Raw genomic sequence first — 16,343 nt, 5'->3', positions numbered from 1 at the left:
CCGATGCACGTCTTCCCGTCAGCGTGGAGCACGAACTTGACGTGGCAGCCGCACCGGGGGCCCTGCTCCGTGTCGTCGCACGTGTGCTGGCAGCCACCGTTGCCGTAGTTGCACGTCACTGCAGAGAGGGCAGGGGGCCTGTCAGCTGGCCGCCCCCGGGCACCCCGGCTCTCCGTAACGCAGAAACTGGCCCTCGAAGCCAGCTGCCTCTCCTGCACCCATCTCTTCCCACTCCTGCTGCCGAGGCCCCTTGCCCCTCCTCCCCCACTGCCATCCCAGTCAGCTCACATTTACAGTCCCGTTGGTTCTTGGTGAGCTCGAAGCCAGGGCGGCATTCGCAGGCAATACCCCCTTTGGGTGTCTCCCGGCAAATGTGAGCACAGCCGTGGTTCTTGTTCATGCAGTTCATTCCTTCTAAAAGGGAAGAGACGGGTGGGGGTGAACGTGCTGTGCCCCTGGGCCCCTAGAGGAAGAGAAACTAGAAGGGAAACCGTGGGCCTCAGGAACTGGGACAATTTCTCGGAGGCTGCAGCACAGAGGAGACTGACTCTCCCCCTCACAGGCTCCCTTCCTGGCCACCAAACTGGTGTTAATGAGCAGAGCTCATAGCTAGTCTGAACGATACATCCAGGCCCCTAAATTCTACATGATCACTCTCTCCTTCAAGCAACTAAAAAATAGTGTCTAATAGTTGCCCAGCATTGTGCTTGTACTGGGTAGATCTAGAAAGGACCCAGAAAAATACAAGACATGATCTCTTTTTCTCAGAGTTTACAGTCAAACTGGGAAGAAGATAAATAACATTTATTATGTGAGTGAGGAGTAATCGGCACAGGTCATTATTATGCATTTTATTCAACAAATATTTATTAAGCTCCTATTACAAGCAGGGCAGCATATTAGGTTTTAGGGATACAAAGATGAATTAGGCTTAGTCTTTGCCCTTGGGGGTGGGCAGGGGTGGGAGGGTGATGGCGGAGTCACAGAAAGAGAAAACACATGCCCCACCACTCCCACCTGATGCTCCAGCCCAACCCAAGGAATAAGGCACGGGCGCGGTCCAGTGACCTCAGTTTAAGGTTCGGCCATCTATCGGGCTTGGCAAAAAAGTTCATTTGGGTTTTTCTGTAGCATCTTATGGAAAAGCCCAAGTGAACTTTCTGGTCAATGCTCTACAGTGAGGAGCAAACCCACCTTAGATCTGGACGCAGAGGATGTCCCAGGGTAGCCTCAATCCCATCGTGAATCCCAGCCCCAAATGAATTCTCCCAGATTTCACTCTAAGCCAGAGCATCTGTCCACAGAGCCCTTAGGGTATGACTGGTTCAGGGACAAAAGGGGCAGCGGAGGGAAACCTGGGGGTACTGAGGGAGGGCTCCTGAGCAGACGGAGAGAGAAGCGTGGTGGTTCGGGGCCGCGCCCCCACCCCCTCAAGCCACAGGCTGACCTTCCGGCCGCTGGATGCAGGTGTGCTGGTTGTCGCTGAGGAAGAAGCCCTCCCGGCAGTGGCACTCGTAGCTGCCCATCATGTTGACACAGCTTTGCTGACAGCCGCCGTTGCCCTCGGCACACTCGTCCACATCTGCGTGGGACAGGTGGCTGGTGAGGCTGCCAGTGCAGCCGGGCCTCTCCTGAAATCCAGCACCCAGCCGGAGGCCAGGCAGCTCTCACACCCCACTGCCACCCTCAGGGGGCAGCTAGTGGGGAGGCGACATGCGAGAATGGCCCATTCAGGGGAAGACATCCTCTTTTTCCCTCACCTGTTGAAACTGGGTCTGAAGGCAGAGGAGATCAGGAAAGGAGGCAGAGCGAGAGGAGCAGAGATGAAGACAAGGATGGAGGTTGGTCAGGGGCAAGACCTGTGAGCAGCTGGTTGTGATGAGCAGCCAGGGAGTCGGGGCTCTGTGTGCGGGGAGAGCTCTGGCAATGGTGCTGAGGTTGGAGGGGGCGGGTGGGGAAAGGTAGTGAGCCTCAGCTCACTGTGGGGCAGGGACCACTTCTGTGGAGGGACCATGGCCCTGTCCTTCCTCCCCTTCTCCCATGCCTGGGCTTGCTGCCACATTCCCTAGCCTTTCTCCTATTTTGGTTTAACAAAACAAAGTCTGGTAGCTTGGCGGAGAGGGATGGGGAAAGAGCTGCCAGGCCACACCCTAATTACCAACCCCGAATCACCATCCCCAGGCTCATCCCGGGGCTCCTGTTTCAATGCCCTGACTCCATCTCATGCTCCTTACTACCCTCCTAAGTTCATAGTCCTTCTCTGTTTTCCTTGGTGCAGGAGGCATCAGGGAGAGGGACCCAAATGGACCAATCTAGCTCCAAAGGAACCTGACTCCTTAGGGCCTGCTCTTCCCCTTCTCTCTGCTGAGCCCCGAAACCCTGTCCTTCACTCTTCTGGCCAAGGGCAGAGGGGCCCAGACCTAGCAGGCTCCTGCCTGAGAAGTGCGCCTGGGGAGGAAAAGCCACGGAGGCGTCCCTGCTTTGCCTTGTTAGTGTCCCATCTCCTACGCCCCTGACATCTCCCCATCCCTGCCTTCCTATCTGACCCTGTCCTACATTCCGCCCTTCTGTTTGCTCCTTTCTAGTCCAACCTTGTGATTTTGTGACTCTAGCCAAGTTCTTTCCTACAATTTGCAGTGGAGAAACTGAGGCCCAGGGCATGGATGACTTATACAGGGTTCCCCTAAAAGCTAAAGGTTAATAAGACTTTGAACCCTAACCCTAAGGTTAGGGAAGCATCATCATCATCATCATTCCTCCTGTTTTCTGAGCACTTAGCATGTCCTAAGGATGGTACAGAGCTCTTTACACACATTGTGTCATCACACTGCAGCCCTCTGGGTGGTTATTACCACCCCTGTTGCCCAAGTCTGCATGGCGAGCAAGCAGCAGAGCCAGGATCTGTCTGGAGCCAAACCACCTTCCCACCATGCTCCACCCACTGTGACTAAGCCCACTATTGTCATCTCCTGGCCCTTCCCCTGAGAACACTTTCGAGCAGCATCTCTTTAATGTTTTTCATTCAGAAGGATTTTTTCATCCTCAGCATCTTGTCTCAAAGGGGAGGCTGACCTTGTTTTCTATTTTGTGGGAATGCAGCTTTTTGTTTACTTTTCCTCTAGTGCCTGAGAATGGGAAATGCTGAAAACATATCCTTCTCCACAAGACATCCCCTGCCCACATCCCTTCAACCCTCGCTCACCCAGACAGTTGTGTCCGTCATGTGCCAGGTGGAATCCGTCATAGCAGGTGCATCGGTAATTGCCAGGGATGTTGACACAGTCGTGCACACAACCTGCATTATCCTCCCGTTCACACTCATCCACATCTGTGGGCAAATAGTTGAGGCAGCTGGACCCACCTGCGTGCCCTGGGCTCAGATTTATGGTGTTTTTTTAAAAAATATAAAACCTCTGTGTGTGTGTGTGTGTGTGTGCTTGTATGTATCTCTGTTTCCATAGTTACTTTCATAGCCTACAAACTATTTTGCATTTAGCTATTTTCATCTAAACTTCAGTCATAAACATTTTTACATTTCCATCAGATCTTTTCAATTATCACTGGACATGGTTGCAAAATATTCCATTATGTTGCTACATCATAACTTATTAATCCCTTTTTTCTATTGTTAGATTCCTTCCATTTATTTTGCTCTCATAAATGCATGAAAAACATCTCTTATATATTGTTTCTTTGAATTTCCTTTGAATAAGTTCCTAAATATGAAACTCCTGGGTTGGAGGGTATAAATGACTTCAAGATTCCTGCTAGGTATGACAAAATCACTTTTCAATTTATAATGTCACCAGGAATTAATGAGTATACCTTGTCTATTGAAGTCTTAACCAACACAGAAGGTCATAAATTTAAAATAACATCTCAAGACTGCTTTAATTTGCATTGCTTTAATTATGAGGAGATGTGTTTGTTTATAGTATGAACTTGCCCTAGGGTAAATTGTCTGTTCTCATTCTCTTTGGGCATGGCGTAAGGGTCTAAAGACAGAGGTTCCAATAGCAGGGAACCTGAGGCCTTAGTCCTGTGATCCTGATCCCCTCACCCAGTCAGGTTGTATGGCTGTGAACTGTCCCCACCCGGGCCTGAGCCTGTATATATGGTGTCTTTGTGCAAATTAGAAAACGATACCCTCTCTGGGAAGGAGCTGCTTTCCTCTAGCCCCATCCCCACGCCAGCAAGGAGTGCAGGGCTCCATGCACAGCGTGGCCAACTGAGAGCGGGGGCATGGCTTCCCCCTCTGGCAGCTCCCCCTTCTCCCCCTTCTCCCTCCCAGCCTCACCTTTGCAGTGTTTACCATCCCCTGTGTAGCCAGACTTGCAGATGCACTTGTACGACCGTGGGGTGTTCTGGCAGATGGCGTCGATGTGGCAGTTGTCGGTCCCTTCCACACACTCGTCCACATCTGGCAGGGGCAGAAGGGACACGTGAGACCCTCTCAGTGCCTCCCAAGGGGTGTCTTGAAGGTGGTTCCTCGGGGCAAAATCCCCTCTCCTCTACAATAGACAGCAACCCCTCCAGAAGCAGGTGGCCTCCCACACCTCTCTGATTTCAGAGTGGGCTGACCCTGTAATTTCAGGAATTCAGAAAGAACCCCCACTCCCCTCAAAAATACTTAATCCATAATGACAACTGAAATTCCATCATTTGAAACACTCCTCTTTGGTTTAAAAACAAACAAAAGACCCTTGGACTGGGTAGGTAGCACACTTAACTTGATTAGAAATTTCAACCTAGGGTGAATTAGTTTACCTTTCTGAGAAGCAGGCTTAGAGGGAGGGGCAGAGAAAGGCATGAGGACAGTGGCCTCTGGGCAAGTGGCAGTGTCCAAGTGACTGCTGGTAATTAAAGGAGGAGGAAAGGGAGACGGGGCATCTGAGGAATCTTCCTCTGCCTCACAGTTGTTTGAGACCAGGCCTGCTCCCACTTGCCCACCATGGCGCCAAGAATCTTTAAAGGAAAGAAGCTCCATCCCGGAAGATTTGCCGAGGCCCCTGTGCTGTCAACAGCGGAGGGACTAGGAGCTGGCAGGGGCTGGCACCAGCAACTCAAAGCCTGATAAGTGCAGTCTTTGCAGCTCTCTAGCTGACTCATCCAGGCCTATCCATCCCGCCACCCTGAGTGCTTTCATCTAACCCCAGGTGCACCTCGCTCTGACACGAGGTGCTACTCACAGAGCTACGCTGAAGAAGGGGCCACCCAAGACCTGGACGATGTTCAGAAAGGACACAGGAGAGAGAATAATTTATCACCTTTAGGCAAAAGACTGCAGCTTCTGGGGCAATGTTATGATGCCCATAAAGCTGAACTGAAATAGGGGGAAATGTTTCAGCCAAAATGCTTTATAACTAAAGGCTGTGGCGGTTCAGAGATGAGTCAGCCCAGCCAAGACGAGAAACACATGAGTAACACGAAGCAGGATATGTTTGAGTGCCACGAGGGCATTAGAATAAGGAAAGGGGCTGCACATCAGAGTCAACTCTCCTAGGAGATGCCCAAGCGCCACCCCCAGAAATGCTGGTCAGCTGGTCTGGGCTGAAACGTGGTCATCAGTAGGCTTCTAAAGCTACCTAGGTGAGTCTAATATGCAGCCAGGCTTGAGAATCTCCACTATAGAGAAGATCAGAAGAGGAAGAGACCACTTCCAGCTGTGAACTAGGAAAACCCAGGATAGTGTAGCAATCTGCAAGAAAAATTTTTTTTTTCTTTTACTTGCAGAAAATGATCATAACTTCCAAGTGTGATCTGTGGGCCACAGAATAGCTTAGCTTTTGTTAAAATGCAGGTTCTAAGGCTCAATTGCTGACCTACTGAATCTAAATCCTTAAGGTGCTTGATATATTTTTTACTGAATGAATGAATGGACCAGCAATTGCTCCAATGTATAGACACCCATGAGTCCTAGCTTGAAACAGTTACCTGTTATCTTTTATTTCAAGTACTTCAGGGGCAGGACTGAGGCTTCCTAGGGCTAAGAAGAGAACTGAAATTTGGAAGAGTGCTCTCAAACACCTGCCTCAAGTCTTTTGGGCTTCTGTTCAGTTCTGCACTCTACCCTCCAACTCTCTTTGACCCCTCTGCACAGCCCACCACGCCCAGTGATTTAATTGCTGTAATTCACATTTATTTATTCTTTACCTCCTTCAGGCTCTGCAGTGATGGTGTCTGCCTGCTGGTCCACCCTAGGAAGTTACCCCAAAGTGAATGGATGGAGAGGAGGGGGGCACAGAATTCCAGTTCATGGGAGAGGGCAAGAGGGACCTCTTTAGACAGTAAGAGGCTGCATGGAGAATCAGTCTGTCCAACTGATGAAGAGAAAGTGGTACTAAGAAACACCCTATTGTAGAAAGAGCCTAAGTTCTGGAATTAGTTCAGTCCCAAATTCAAATTCAGCCCTGCCACTCAATAGGGAGGGTTTTCCGATTCTCTTATTTCTTCATCTTTAATGTAGGGCTGCCTTATCATGAGAGGCTGTGAACAGTTGATGAGATAATTTGTGTAAAGTACCTAATAAAGTATTTAGTAAATATTAGGTTCCTAATACATGGAAGCTTGAGATGATAAGTTTAAAATCATTGGTTCAGACAATAGATGCTCTAAGACTATGCTGTCTCAGATAGTAGCCACTAGGTACACTGGGGGTATTTTAAATCTAAATTAATTTAAAGTTCGGTCCCAGGCTAAATGCTCAATAGCTATATGTGGCTAAAGGCTACCATAGTGGACAGCACAGGTATGGAACGTTTCCAACAGCACAGGAGGTTCTATTGGAACCTTATTCATCTCTAAGAGTTCTGAATGAGAAATACCCTGGGCCTAAGTAGGCCAAAAAACCTCTTTGGAGTGGGACTCAAGTTTGAGTTTTGGAAGCTGGGTAAGTGTTAGAGGGGAAAGGAAATTTCAAGTGTAGTTAGATGCATGAAGAAAGACAAGGCACTCTGAGGTCCAAGTCCTTATTCTCTTTCCCCACATTTATTTGCATGTGCCCCCACAGTGGAGAAAATATCTTTTAACAACTAATTCCAATCTTGGAATCCAAAGTTTGAGATGTTCTTGTCAGGTCCCCTCTCTACTCTGGTAACCCTTGTGAGTCTCAGAGGCAGGAGCAGAACACAGGGCAATCCCAGTGACTGATAACCATCCTGTTACCCTGCTTTGAGCCCCTCGTGTGCTTCTCCATCCCTTCCCCAGCAGCCAGCAGGGCACCTTGGAAACTCATCAGGAAGCTCCTCCTCTGGGGCCATCGTAGAGATATTCGCCTGTCTCTGAATCATCTGGGGCTTTACAACAGTCCACATCTGCTCCTGGTTGTCTCCTCTGCTGCTGACTCAGTGCTTGCAGGTACTAGAGTGGATCCTGGCTGACTGCAGCAAACCCGGGCCTCCTGGACGAGCCTTTAGACCCTTCGGGCAGTTGGGCTTTTCCTGCCATCTAACCCACCCCCACCCATTCTCGGCACATGATACTTGCCCTCTGCAACACCAAACCCTTCAATCCCTTTCCACACATTTGCACTTCTCATTTTTTGCATTTGAGATGCAGTCCTTTCTTTTTTCTTGTAGATGCATTGTTCCCAACTTTCCAAACCCAGCTCAAAAATTGTCTTCCCAAAAGCTCTTCCTAGTAAGCCCTGTTCTCAGTGAGTCCCCAGTCTGAGGAGACTGGGTTTGCCTCAGCTCATTGCAGCTATTACTGACTTGCTCTGCTAACGCTTTCAAGTCATCTCGTGTGGCATGTTCACTTCTCCTCACTTGATGTTACTGACTGAGGAAGGGACCCTTCAACTATTTGGAAGGAATCTTTTGCAGCAGAACAATCCTAAAACAGAGTTCAGAAATAGAGCCCCAAATCATATCCAGTGTCTCCATTTGCCAGCCCATTCTTTCAATGCTCCCTCCCCTCCCTCCCCCATTCTGCCCACTCACAACCTGTCCTGCAGGGATCCCTTCAGCATGCATGGGCACAGTCTCATCTTAGTTCATTCTCTCAGGGTGCAGGGGTTTATGAGCTGGCCTGACAAACCAGGGGGTGCTGTTGGGTGGGGATTGGTTTAGACCAGTGGCTGCACCCTGGGGTTCCCCTTTTAAAAATGTGGTCACTCTTAGACCAGTTGCATCGAGATCTCCAGGGTGAGGCTGGACTGTTGTCTGTCTTCCTTTCTCAACTCAGATAATGTGATAGACTATTTGCCCAAGCCGGCAAGAGACCAGGGACAACAACACGACAGAGTATTTGAGAAAAGGGGTTCTGGAGTGAGGCTGTGTCTGTTCAGATGCCAGCTGCATGCATGTCTGTGTGGTCCTGGGCCAGCCTCTGAGCTTACCTGCTCCTTCCTCTGTAGATGGGAATAATGATATAGCACCTGGTCATGGGGCCACCAGGAACATCAAATGAGTTAATACCTGGCAAGTACTTAGTACTGCAGTCCAGGCATACAGTAAGTGCTCAGTAAAGGCTTGTTATTTTTATTCCTTCTCTCCAGCCTTCCCCACAGTATCCTTTCTGAATCCCTGTCCTCTCCCCCAGTCCCCTTATCAAAGCCCCATTAGAGGCCTGGTGTGGGGAGATGCAGCCCCAGGGGCACATGTGATAGCACAGGGAATCTGGGGAGGCACATCCTTGGGGGCATCTGCGTCACTGTCTGCTCCGCCTGTGCTGGTTCAGGAGCAGGGCGAAGTGGGTGAGAGGCCAGTTGGGAAGCACAAAGCTACCCTCCACAGCCCTTTGTGAAGGCACTTCTTTGGTGCCCTTACCCCAGCTTCAGGCACCGGGCTGGCTCACACGATGAATTAGGGGAGAGTGGCGGCTGCAGAGACACCACAGAGCCAAGACCTCCCTGCCACCCTCTCCCGGCACGAACGCACAGGTCTGTCACGGCAGCAGCTTCTCCCTGTACCATCCGACGTCTCTTCTGGATTTGCATTAGCACCTAGCAGAGCATTCCATAAATTCTGATAAACGTAGGGAGGAGGGATGGGATGAGGCAGGGAATACGAGGTTAGAAAAGACTAGAAAACATGAAGTATTATGACATGGGCAGCCCTAAGATTCCCTTCTGAGGGTGGGGATGTGTACCCTAAAAGGCAAGCAGGAAGACCCCTCAAGGAAACACTTTGTCTACTTCAAAATTTTGCCAAGGTCCAGCTCTGGAATAACCACCACTGAAATGGGCAGGAATGCAGGCTGCAGATAAGCAGATGCCTGTAGGTAGAGTCTACTCCACCTTTAGGTTACTACCGTGGTTACCTTACCAAACTCAGGGGGGCTGGGGGCAGTTGTGGACACATTTGCTGGGCCCAGTGAGAAAGTCCAGAGCAGCTTGCTTGATGCCCTCATGTGCTCACATGGCTGTGGCATCCTTCCTGCCCAGCCAGGACGGCCCAAGATGTGTGCCGGGTCTGCCGCATCCCTCTGTTTTCCTCTCCTGAGATGCCTTCGAACCTCACCCATCACTGAGGACCAGTGCAGGTGCCCCTGCTGGGAAGCTGCCTTTGACTGTGGTAGCCTTCTCTAGTTTATCCTTTCTCTTCACTCCGGAGATTTTACTGTCAGCTTCTCTCATCTGACCAGTCACGGTCTTGTACAGATACCTCTTATATGCTCCATATACCATTATTTAACTTTTGGTTTCTGTGTATTATCTTCCAAAGGAAGTAGTGAGCTCCCTGAGGCCATGGCTTCTGAATCTCTGAAACCTGTACTGCAGCTAGAACAGAGCTGAGCATATTCATGCAACAGTTCAACAAACAGCATTTGCAACATGCCAAGCACCGTGCTAGGTGCTGGGCGTTCAGCAGTGAACAAGACAGACTAATATATTGAAAGCACTTAGTAAATATTTGCTAAATAGATATGTAGATGGATGGATAGAAGAATGGGTTGTGGGTGAGTGACTGAGGTCTATATTTTAGCATCTTTTCTGTTTCTGTAGAGAAAAAACTCATTTCTTTACTCTTCTGCAACCCTACAGCTGTTCTGGGTAGAAGACAATCCCAAGGAATTTAGTCCTAAGTTAAGGGTAGGAAGACAGGAAACTCAGAGAAGGGAAGATACCCACTTAAAGGCATCTATTTGGCTGTGCTGAGGTAAGAAGAGCTCGGGACCGGCAAATTTAAGATAGGATTTCTGGGGAATCCTGCAGAATTCACAGGACCTCAGGGTTTTCAGATGTTACCTGGGGCTTCTCAAACATCTCTTCAGTGCATCCTAGTTAGATGGACATTCCCTAGCCTCTGTGCTAATACCCGATGACAGGGTGCCAGGGGCCACGGTTCCATTGCCACTCCCTGTTAGTTCTCTTACCCTCTCCTCCATGTTGCCTCCACGCCCAAGCAACATTCAGAGTAGAATGAGCCCAGGTATCGCCCATGGTACCCTAACCTGCGACGTGTGCACATCTGCTCCACCTCTAGATCAGCTAGGGAATCTGGGCAAGCCTGGCTCTCCAGCTCTGGCTTATCAGGCCGTCTTCCCAATTTGGAACTGGGATGTGACCGCAGCTGGATTCTGGGCCCATCCTCAGCCTGGACAAAGTCCAGGCAGGGGTGAGGAGGCCTGGAAACAGCCCAGAAACCACACAGATGACCCCACGGGCAGAGAGGACAGAGCACTTTCTTCTTTTTAAAAAGTACACTTCCCTCTTATCCAAGCTTAGCCTGCTCAACTGAAGAGCCAGGAAAAGCAGTTGGTGTTTGGCAACTGGAGAGGTGCAGGGCTGAGCCTGACAGGTCCTACCTGATCCCCAGCCCAGCTCCTTGCTTATTTGAATATGCCCCAAAATGGACAAGAATTTTCTCTCTTACAGTGTGGGCTAAGCCCACCACCCTGAGTCAGAGGTCTTTAGAGGATGGGTAGAGTGAAGGGGAGTGGGAGTGGAGAGGAAAGAACAGAACACTGGAGAGGGAGTCAAGCAGCGGGCAGAGTCCCTGTTTCGTGATGATCAGTCTTATCTCTCCAAATTGATGTGGAAAATAACAAGATAAACGATGATGTCAGATGATGTTTAATTCCGGTAAAGGCCTTTCACTTAGGTCATTTCATGTGATCCTCAAACAGTCCTGTCTGTCACTGACTAGATGAGAAACAAGCCCAGAGATGATATCTTGGGGAAGAGAAAACAGCCAGTGTCAGAAAACCCCAGTTTTCTGGCCCCCAGTCTGGTGTTGTCTCACTGCACACTGCCTTTTATAAACACGAGGGAGAGATGCATGCCTTAGCTGTCACTGAGGCCTCCCCCACCACCCACTCCAGCTCAGCACTTGGTTCAGTATGAAGCAAGCATCCACTCCAGAACCATGGAATGGCCTGGAACTATTACTAGGATGCTCCTAGGGGGAAGTCAGCAGTAGGCATGCAGGTCCTTCCCAGCTTTGGGCACGGGGGCAGCCAGGAGAAGGGCAGGGCTGGGTGTGGGCAGGGAGGGCACTGGCTGCACCGTGGTGGGCACCGACGGCATTGCCATGAGGAGGGGCGGGCGGCGCGGCCGTGGGCAGGTGTCTCCTGCCCTCGGACTCACTAGACTGGGCCAAGCAGCTGGTTAGAAACAAAAACAAACACCAGGGATACAGGTTCCTGCTGTTAACAGCTTCAAACCGCCAGAGGAAAACTCCAAATAAATATAATTAGAAACTTGTAAAAACGTCCTCTCTGTAAACCTGCTCTCCAGGGTCTACGCTTTAAGCACCCCGCTTCTTCCTTCTCCCCCCCAAGCCCACATATCCTGACACTCCACCTTCTTCCAGGGACCCCTCAGATCTGTTTCCTTATTTTGGATCTCCTCGCCAGCCCAGCAGCTCCCGCCCAGGTCTGTCCTCAGCTTGTTGCCATCGCTGACCAGATGCAGACAGCCCCTGGCCTGGGGCTCTGAAACCCAAACCCCACAGTTCTCTAGGGCCCTGGTTTCAGCCACAGGGAAAGCACAGGTAAGAGTGAGGGCCATCATACCCTGTTTCAGGGGCATCTGTCCACCTGCAGAGCCAAAACGCAAACCCAATGGCAACTACAGAGCAGCGCCGTGGCCCGAAAAGGGGAGATATGTAGGCTGGAGGAGTGCAGAGAGGGCTCATCTTGGAACTGAGAATCCAGGGTGTGGGACCCAGGACTGGGGCCGTGGGGCCTGGCCCGGCTACTCTTCAGTTCCCAGAACAGAAGCATTTCAGCTCTACTTCTCAATGCTGTTGGATACACACACATTTACACACATAGAAACGCACGTTTGTGCTGCAGGGGCTGTTTCCAAGGGGAAATGCCCCCACTTAAGGACACAGTAGGAACTAGCAGGTACATGGGGCCCCAGGAAACTGGGCCGGAGGACATAACCTTGGCAGGGAACCGTGAAGCAGGACTCAGGGAGAAAATGGCATGAGATTCAGGAAAGGAGCCTGGGGAGGCCCCCCGCAGGACAGGGGCTTGCTATAGTATCTTTTACCTTCAGCAGGAAGGATTTCTTCCCCCGCCTGCCCCCAGCAAGAAGGATTTTGAAGAGATGCATAATCTCAGAGATGAAAAGGACTCTACTAATACTCTCATCCATTTTATATAAGTGAGGAAGAGAATTTCAGTTATTTCCTCAAAGGGCCCAATTCCCGGGCTCTGCATTTACCTAAATCCACTGGTACCTGCCATAGTCCCCACCCCCTGCCTGGCAGGGCTGGCAGTATGTGGGCATGAAACGAACAGAATGCGCAGTCTGGTGACAGAGGGGCCAAAGGGGGCAAGCGGAGGGTCCACGTTCCCTCTCAGCACAGGCAACCAGCTCCCCCACCCCTCAAACACCTCTGGGTTGGCAGCTGTATCACTTCCCCCCGCAAGGATCGGCAGTCCCTCTGTTTCCAGACTCCTGTCTAATAGCTGAGCCCGAAGAAGCTGTCCCCAGGTCTGGGCCTCTTGCGGGCACTGCCAGCCTCAGAGCAGCTCCGCAGTTTCCAGCACTGACAGGGACTCTTTCTTATTAGCGGTCATGTGCTAGGGGTATGGGCCGTCAACGGGGGCCCACACCCCAACACGAGGGGACCGTGCCCGGGGCAGGGCCTGGGGTGCATTCAGGCAGCAGCTCTTCACCTCCGTCTTCACAGGAGGGTCTGAAGCCATCTGCTCCCTTCCCCCACACCCAGTTCAAGGCACGGGACCAAGCCATTCCACTTCTTCACTTCTCCAATGAAAACAAAATGCACATTGCCTGCTTCCTTTTTCCTCTCACCGGAGCACTGTGCGCACATGCACACACACGCACACACACACACCCCCTGGGTCATGCACACACAAGCTCACACACCCTAGTGAGTGCACACCACGCATTCTCAAACTCACACCCAGAGCTGGCTCCTTTTACAACAGGTCCCAGCTATTCACATCTCAAACTGGTTCTCATGCTCTCAAATTGCTGAAGGTTTCAGGAAACAATCTCACTGAGGGGTTGCTGATAACTTTTTCTCTGCCTGTAGTGATTCTGGCTCCTGTGTCTTCCTGTCCCCCCCTCTCTCACCCCACCCAGCAGAGACTCGGGAGATGAGAGGTAGGAAGGGGAAAAGTTCTCCCCTGGCTGTGAGCTTTCCCCATCCCCCTAGGGGACATGTCACTGAGAGAAGAGAGGTCAAAGGGATTCCTGAGGAATTTCTAAGCAGTCCACCCCCCTTCTCCACCCTCTGGAAAAATGAGGGGTGGGGGTCAGGCTTAAAGGGACGATCAGGCTCCAAGGGTAGGGGCTGACTCTCCCTTTTTCTCCCCCGCGTGGCCTGGCTGGGGCACGGCAACAGCCAGCGGCCCACAGGGCCACCCTCACCCGCTGACACGGTTATAGTTTTCATTTTGTATTTTGGAGGGAGGGGCTAGGAGGAACAGTCCCCTCACTGTAAGAGCCAGCCACAGGAGCCCAGGGAAGCAGGGAGGAGAGGAAACAGCCACATTAAAGAGGAAGAGAGGGGTGGGGGGAAGCAAGAGAGAGACACACTTACAGCCAGACAGAGACTCGGAGAGACGCACCGAGACAGGGAGACACTGTGTGCTGCCAGATGCGCGCTCCCAGTCCCAGCGACGCTGTTACCTGGGAGCTCTAAAATACGACCTTATCAAAATTCTGTCCCTAATGAGGAGAGAAAACAACCAGGTAAACTAAATGTCCAGGCTGGCGCGCCCTGCCGCCCTGGGGACAAGTCTTCCCCAGGAGACCTTTTCATTCAGCTGTAACCTGAGCCCCGTGCAAGGATTAGGTCTTTTTTAACCACTGCTGCACACCATCCCCCTTAAAAAAAAAAAAAAAAAAAAAAAAAAAGCAAAGCAAATTAATGCTTTTAAGTTAACAATTATCCTGGTTATCCAGTCTGTCTACTTTAAAATACACAGGCACTTGAAAAACACTCAAAACCATGTACCCTCATGCTCACTCATTCCTAGTCACAGAAGCTTACCCAGCCACTCATCCATACCAGCTCTCAAAGACACTAAAACATCTGTATACATGCTTAGCAAGGAAGTGACAACAGACACATACACCCAACTGTCACCTGTGGGTAATCGTGGTAAACCTCACACGCATGCACGCACGCACACACACGTTCACCTGCACACTCAGGGCTCCCTTCTGTGTCCCTCCCCTCCTCTCCAGTCCACACCACTTTGGTTCTCCCTCTGGTGAATCTCTCAAGAATAGAGACAGAGGCCCAGATATCCCCAGTGCTATAGTAACTCTTGACAAGATACTTGCCAAGGTTATTTGTATTTTAAAGACCCTCCAGAGCTTCATTTGAAAGCATGTGGCATTCAAGGCACACCTTCTGGCACTGGTGAGATCTTGGAGGTATGTTTGAGGGCCAGGGATGGCCACAGCTCTGCCTATGGGTAAGGCTGCCCTGCCCGCTCATTAACCATCCTTTCTGCAACACTAGCATGCAGATCTGGGACCAAAGATGTCCCACTAACCCAGCAAACCTGTCGTTAGGCTACTCTAGTAGACCAGGTTGACAAATGTCCTGAACAGTAGGGTTAAAGGTGACTGGCTTGGAATCTATGCCCAGCTAGACTCTGGGGTCAGAAGGAGGGAAGATGCCAAGCTAACTGCAGCCCAGACAGATCAAGTGAAGCCTGAGTGTGAGCTCAGCAGGGGGCAACACTAGAGTCTGGAAGTTCCTTGAGGGCAGGGGTCTCCACTCTGTCTGTGTTTCCCACGGCAGCGGCAGCAGCAGCAGGATGAAATGAAAGAGGGAGCCCTAAAGTGCCCCGGAGAGATTCTATGTCCCTCTGTCCCTGAAGGATAGTTGATCTCCCAGGCTTGAAAGACTTGGTTTGAGGGCACCTGTCCCTTCTCTGACTCTCTATCTGCCCCAAGAACCCCCGGAGGATACTGCTTGCTCCACGTCTTGGCTCCAGTCTCACGAGGCCACTACAGACACTGGCTCCAACTTGAAAGAGGCCCTTATCTTGTCTCTCGAAATCTGTTCCTTCCTTCAGACTAAACTCCCAAGCTAATTCCATGCTATGAGTAAGTCAGCATGCACTACAAAAGCCAGCTTTGTTTATGAAAACACAAGCAAATCCACAGTGGAAGGAGGGCTGCTCCCAGGCCGGGGGTGGCGGTGGTAGTGGGCGGTGTGGAACCAGGACCAGGGAAGAGGCAGTTTGGGGTTGGAAGGGGTAGGGATGGGGTCTGGTGTTTGACAGCAGAGGGTCTCTGGTGTTTCTGTTAAAGAACAGGTTCGAGGAGGAAGGGGGTAGTTGAAGAGGCAGTGCTTGGGGAGAAGAGGGTGCAATGATACAGCACCTTCCTTTTACCAGAGCAGGAGTCCATCCAGGACACAGAGCAGCCTAAGAGCCAAGTGCTCAGGCTCCAGGATGCCCCAACCTGACTGCCAGAGACTCAGGCTTCCCCAACTCCCAAGTTCAACTTCCCCTTCTGGCCCAGCCACCTCCACACCCCAGCCCGGCTTCACGGAGCCCCTAGGACAATAGGCAGAATCATATCCTCCTGAGTGAAGCTTTGCTAGGAGGAATTTTTTTTTTTTTTGTCCATATAAATCTCTTCCTGGGTGAGGACTCAATGGGGGAAGGGTGCAGCAGGAGGTCAAGGGGGAGGGGAGGCTGTCCCCAAGAGAACTGTAGCCCACCAGCCTGGTTTCTCCCAGCACAGCCTTGGGACTGACCAGGCAAGGAGTCTGGGGTCAGAGATGGGGGCGGGAGGGCCTCCCTCTCTCTCTCCCTAATTCCTAGAGGGATCTGTCAGAGCTCCCCAGCCTGGAATTTTACTTTGTTATTTTAATGCAATTCTGACCTGGATTTAAATGGAATTGGAAACCCGAGGCCTTAATAAATAAATATTATGATAAGAAATGAAAGCC

At 51.0% G+C, this 16,343-nt stretch overlaps 1 protein-coding gene across 7 annotated transcripts in view; it reads right to left on the bottom strand.

The window, feature by feature from the left end:
* SCUBE3 (signal peptide, CUB domain and EGF like domain containing 3) overlaps nt 1-16,343 on the bottom strand; it is a 33,534-nt gene that overhangs the window by 15,945 nt on the left and 1,246 nt on the right. For 5 of the 7 annotated variants that reach the window (XM_065912314.1, XM_065912315.1, XM_065912313.1 and 2 more), the window contains exons 2-6: nt 4,298-4,420; nt 3,203-3,328; nt 1,448-1,582; nt 289-414; nt 2-118 (exon numbers count right to left, since the gene is read on the bottom strand). In XM_065912314.1, the coding sequence (XP_065768386.1) occupies nt 2-118; nt 289-414; nt 1,448-1,582; nt 3,203-3,328; nt 4,298-4,420 (627 nt within the window). The remainder of the gene's footprint in view (nt 1; nt 119-288; nt 415-1,447; nt 1,583-3,202; nt 3,329-4,297; nt 4,421-16,343) is intronic. The other 2 variants (XM_065912316.1, XM_065912318.1) reach the window with 1 other exon arrangement.

Source organism: Muntiacus reevesi, chromosome 20 (genome assembly GCF_963930625.1).
Source record: "Muntiacus reevesi chromosome 20, mMunRee1.1, whole genome shotgun sequence".
Classification (NCBI taxonomy): domain Eukaryota; kingdom Metazoa; phylum Chordata; class Mammalia; order Artiodactyla; family Cervidae; genus Muntiacus; species Muntiacus reevesi.
The sequence above is the reverse complement of the archived record's forward strand: the minus strand, read 5'-3'. Positions and strand labels throughout refer to the sequence as shown.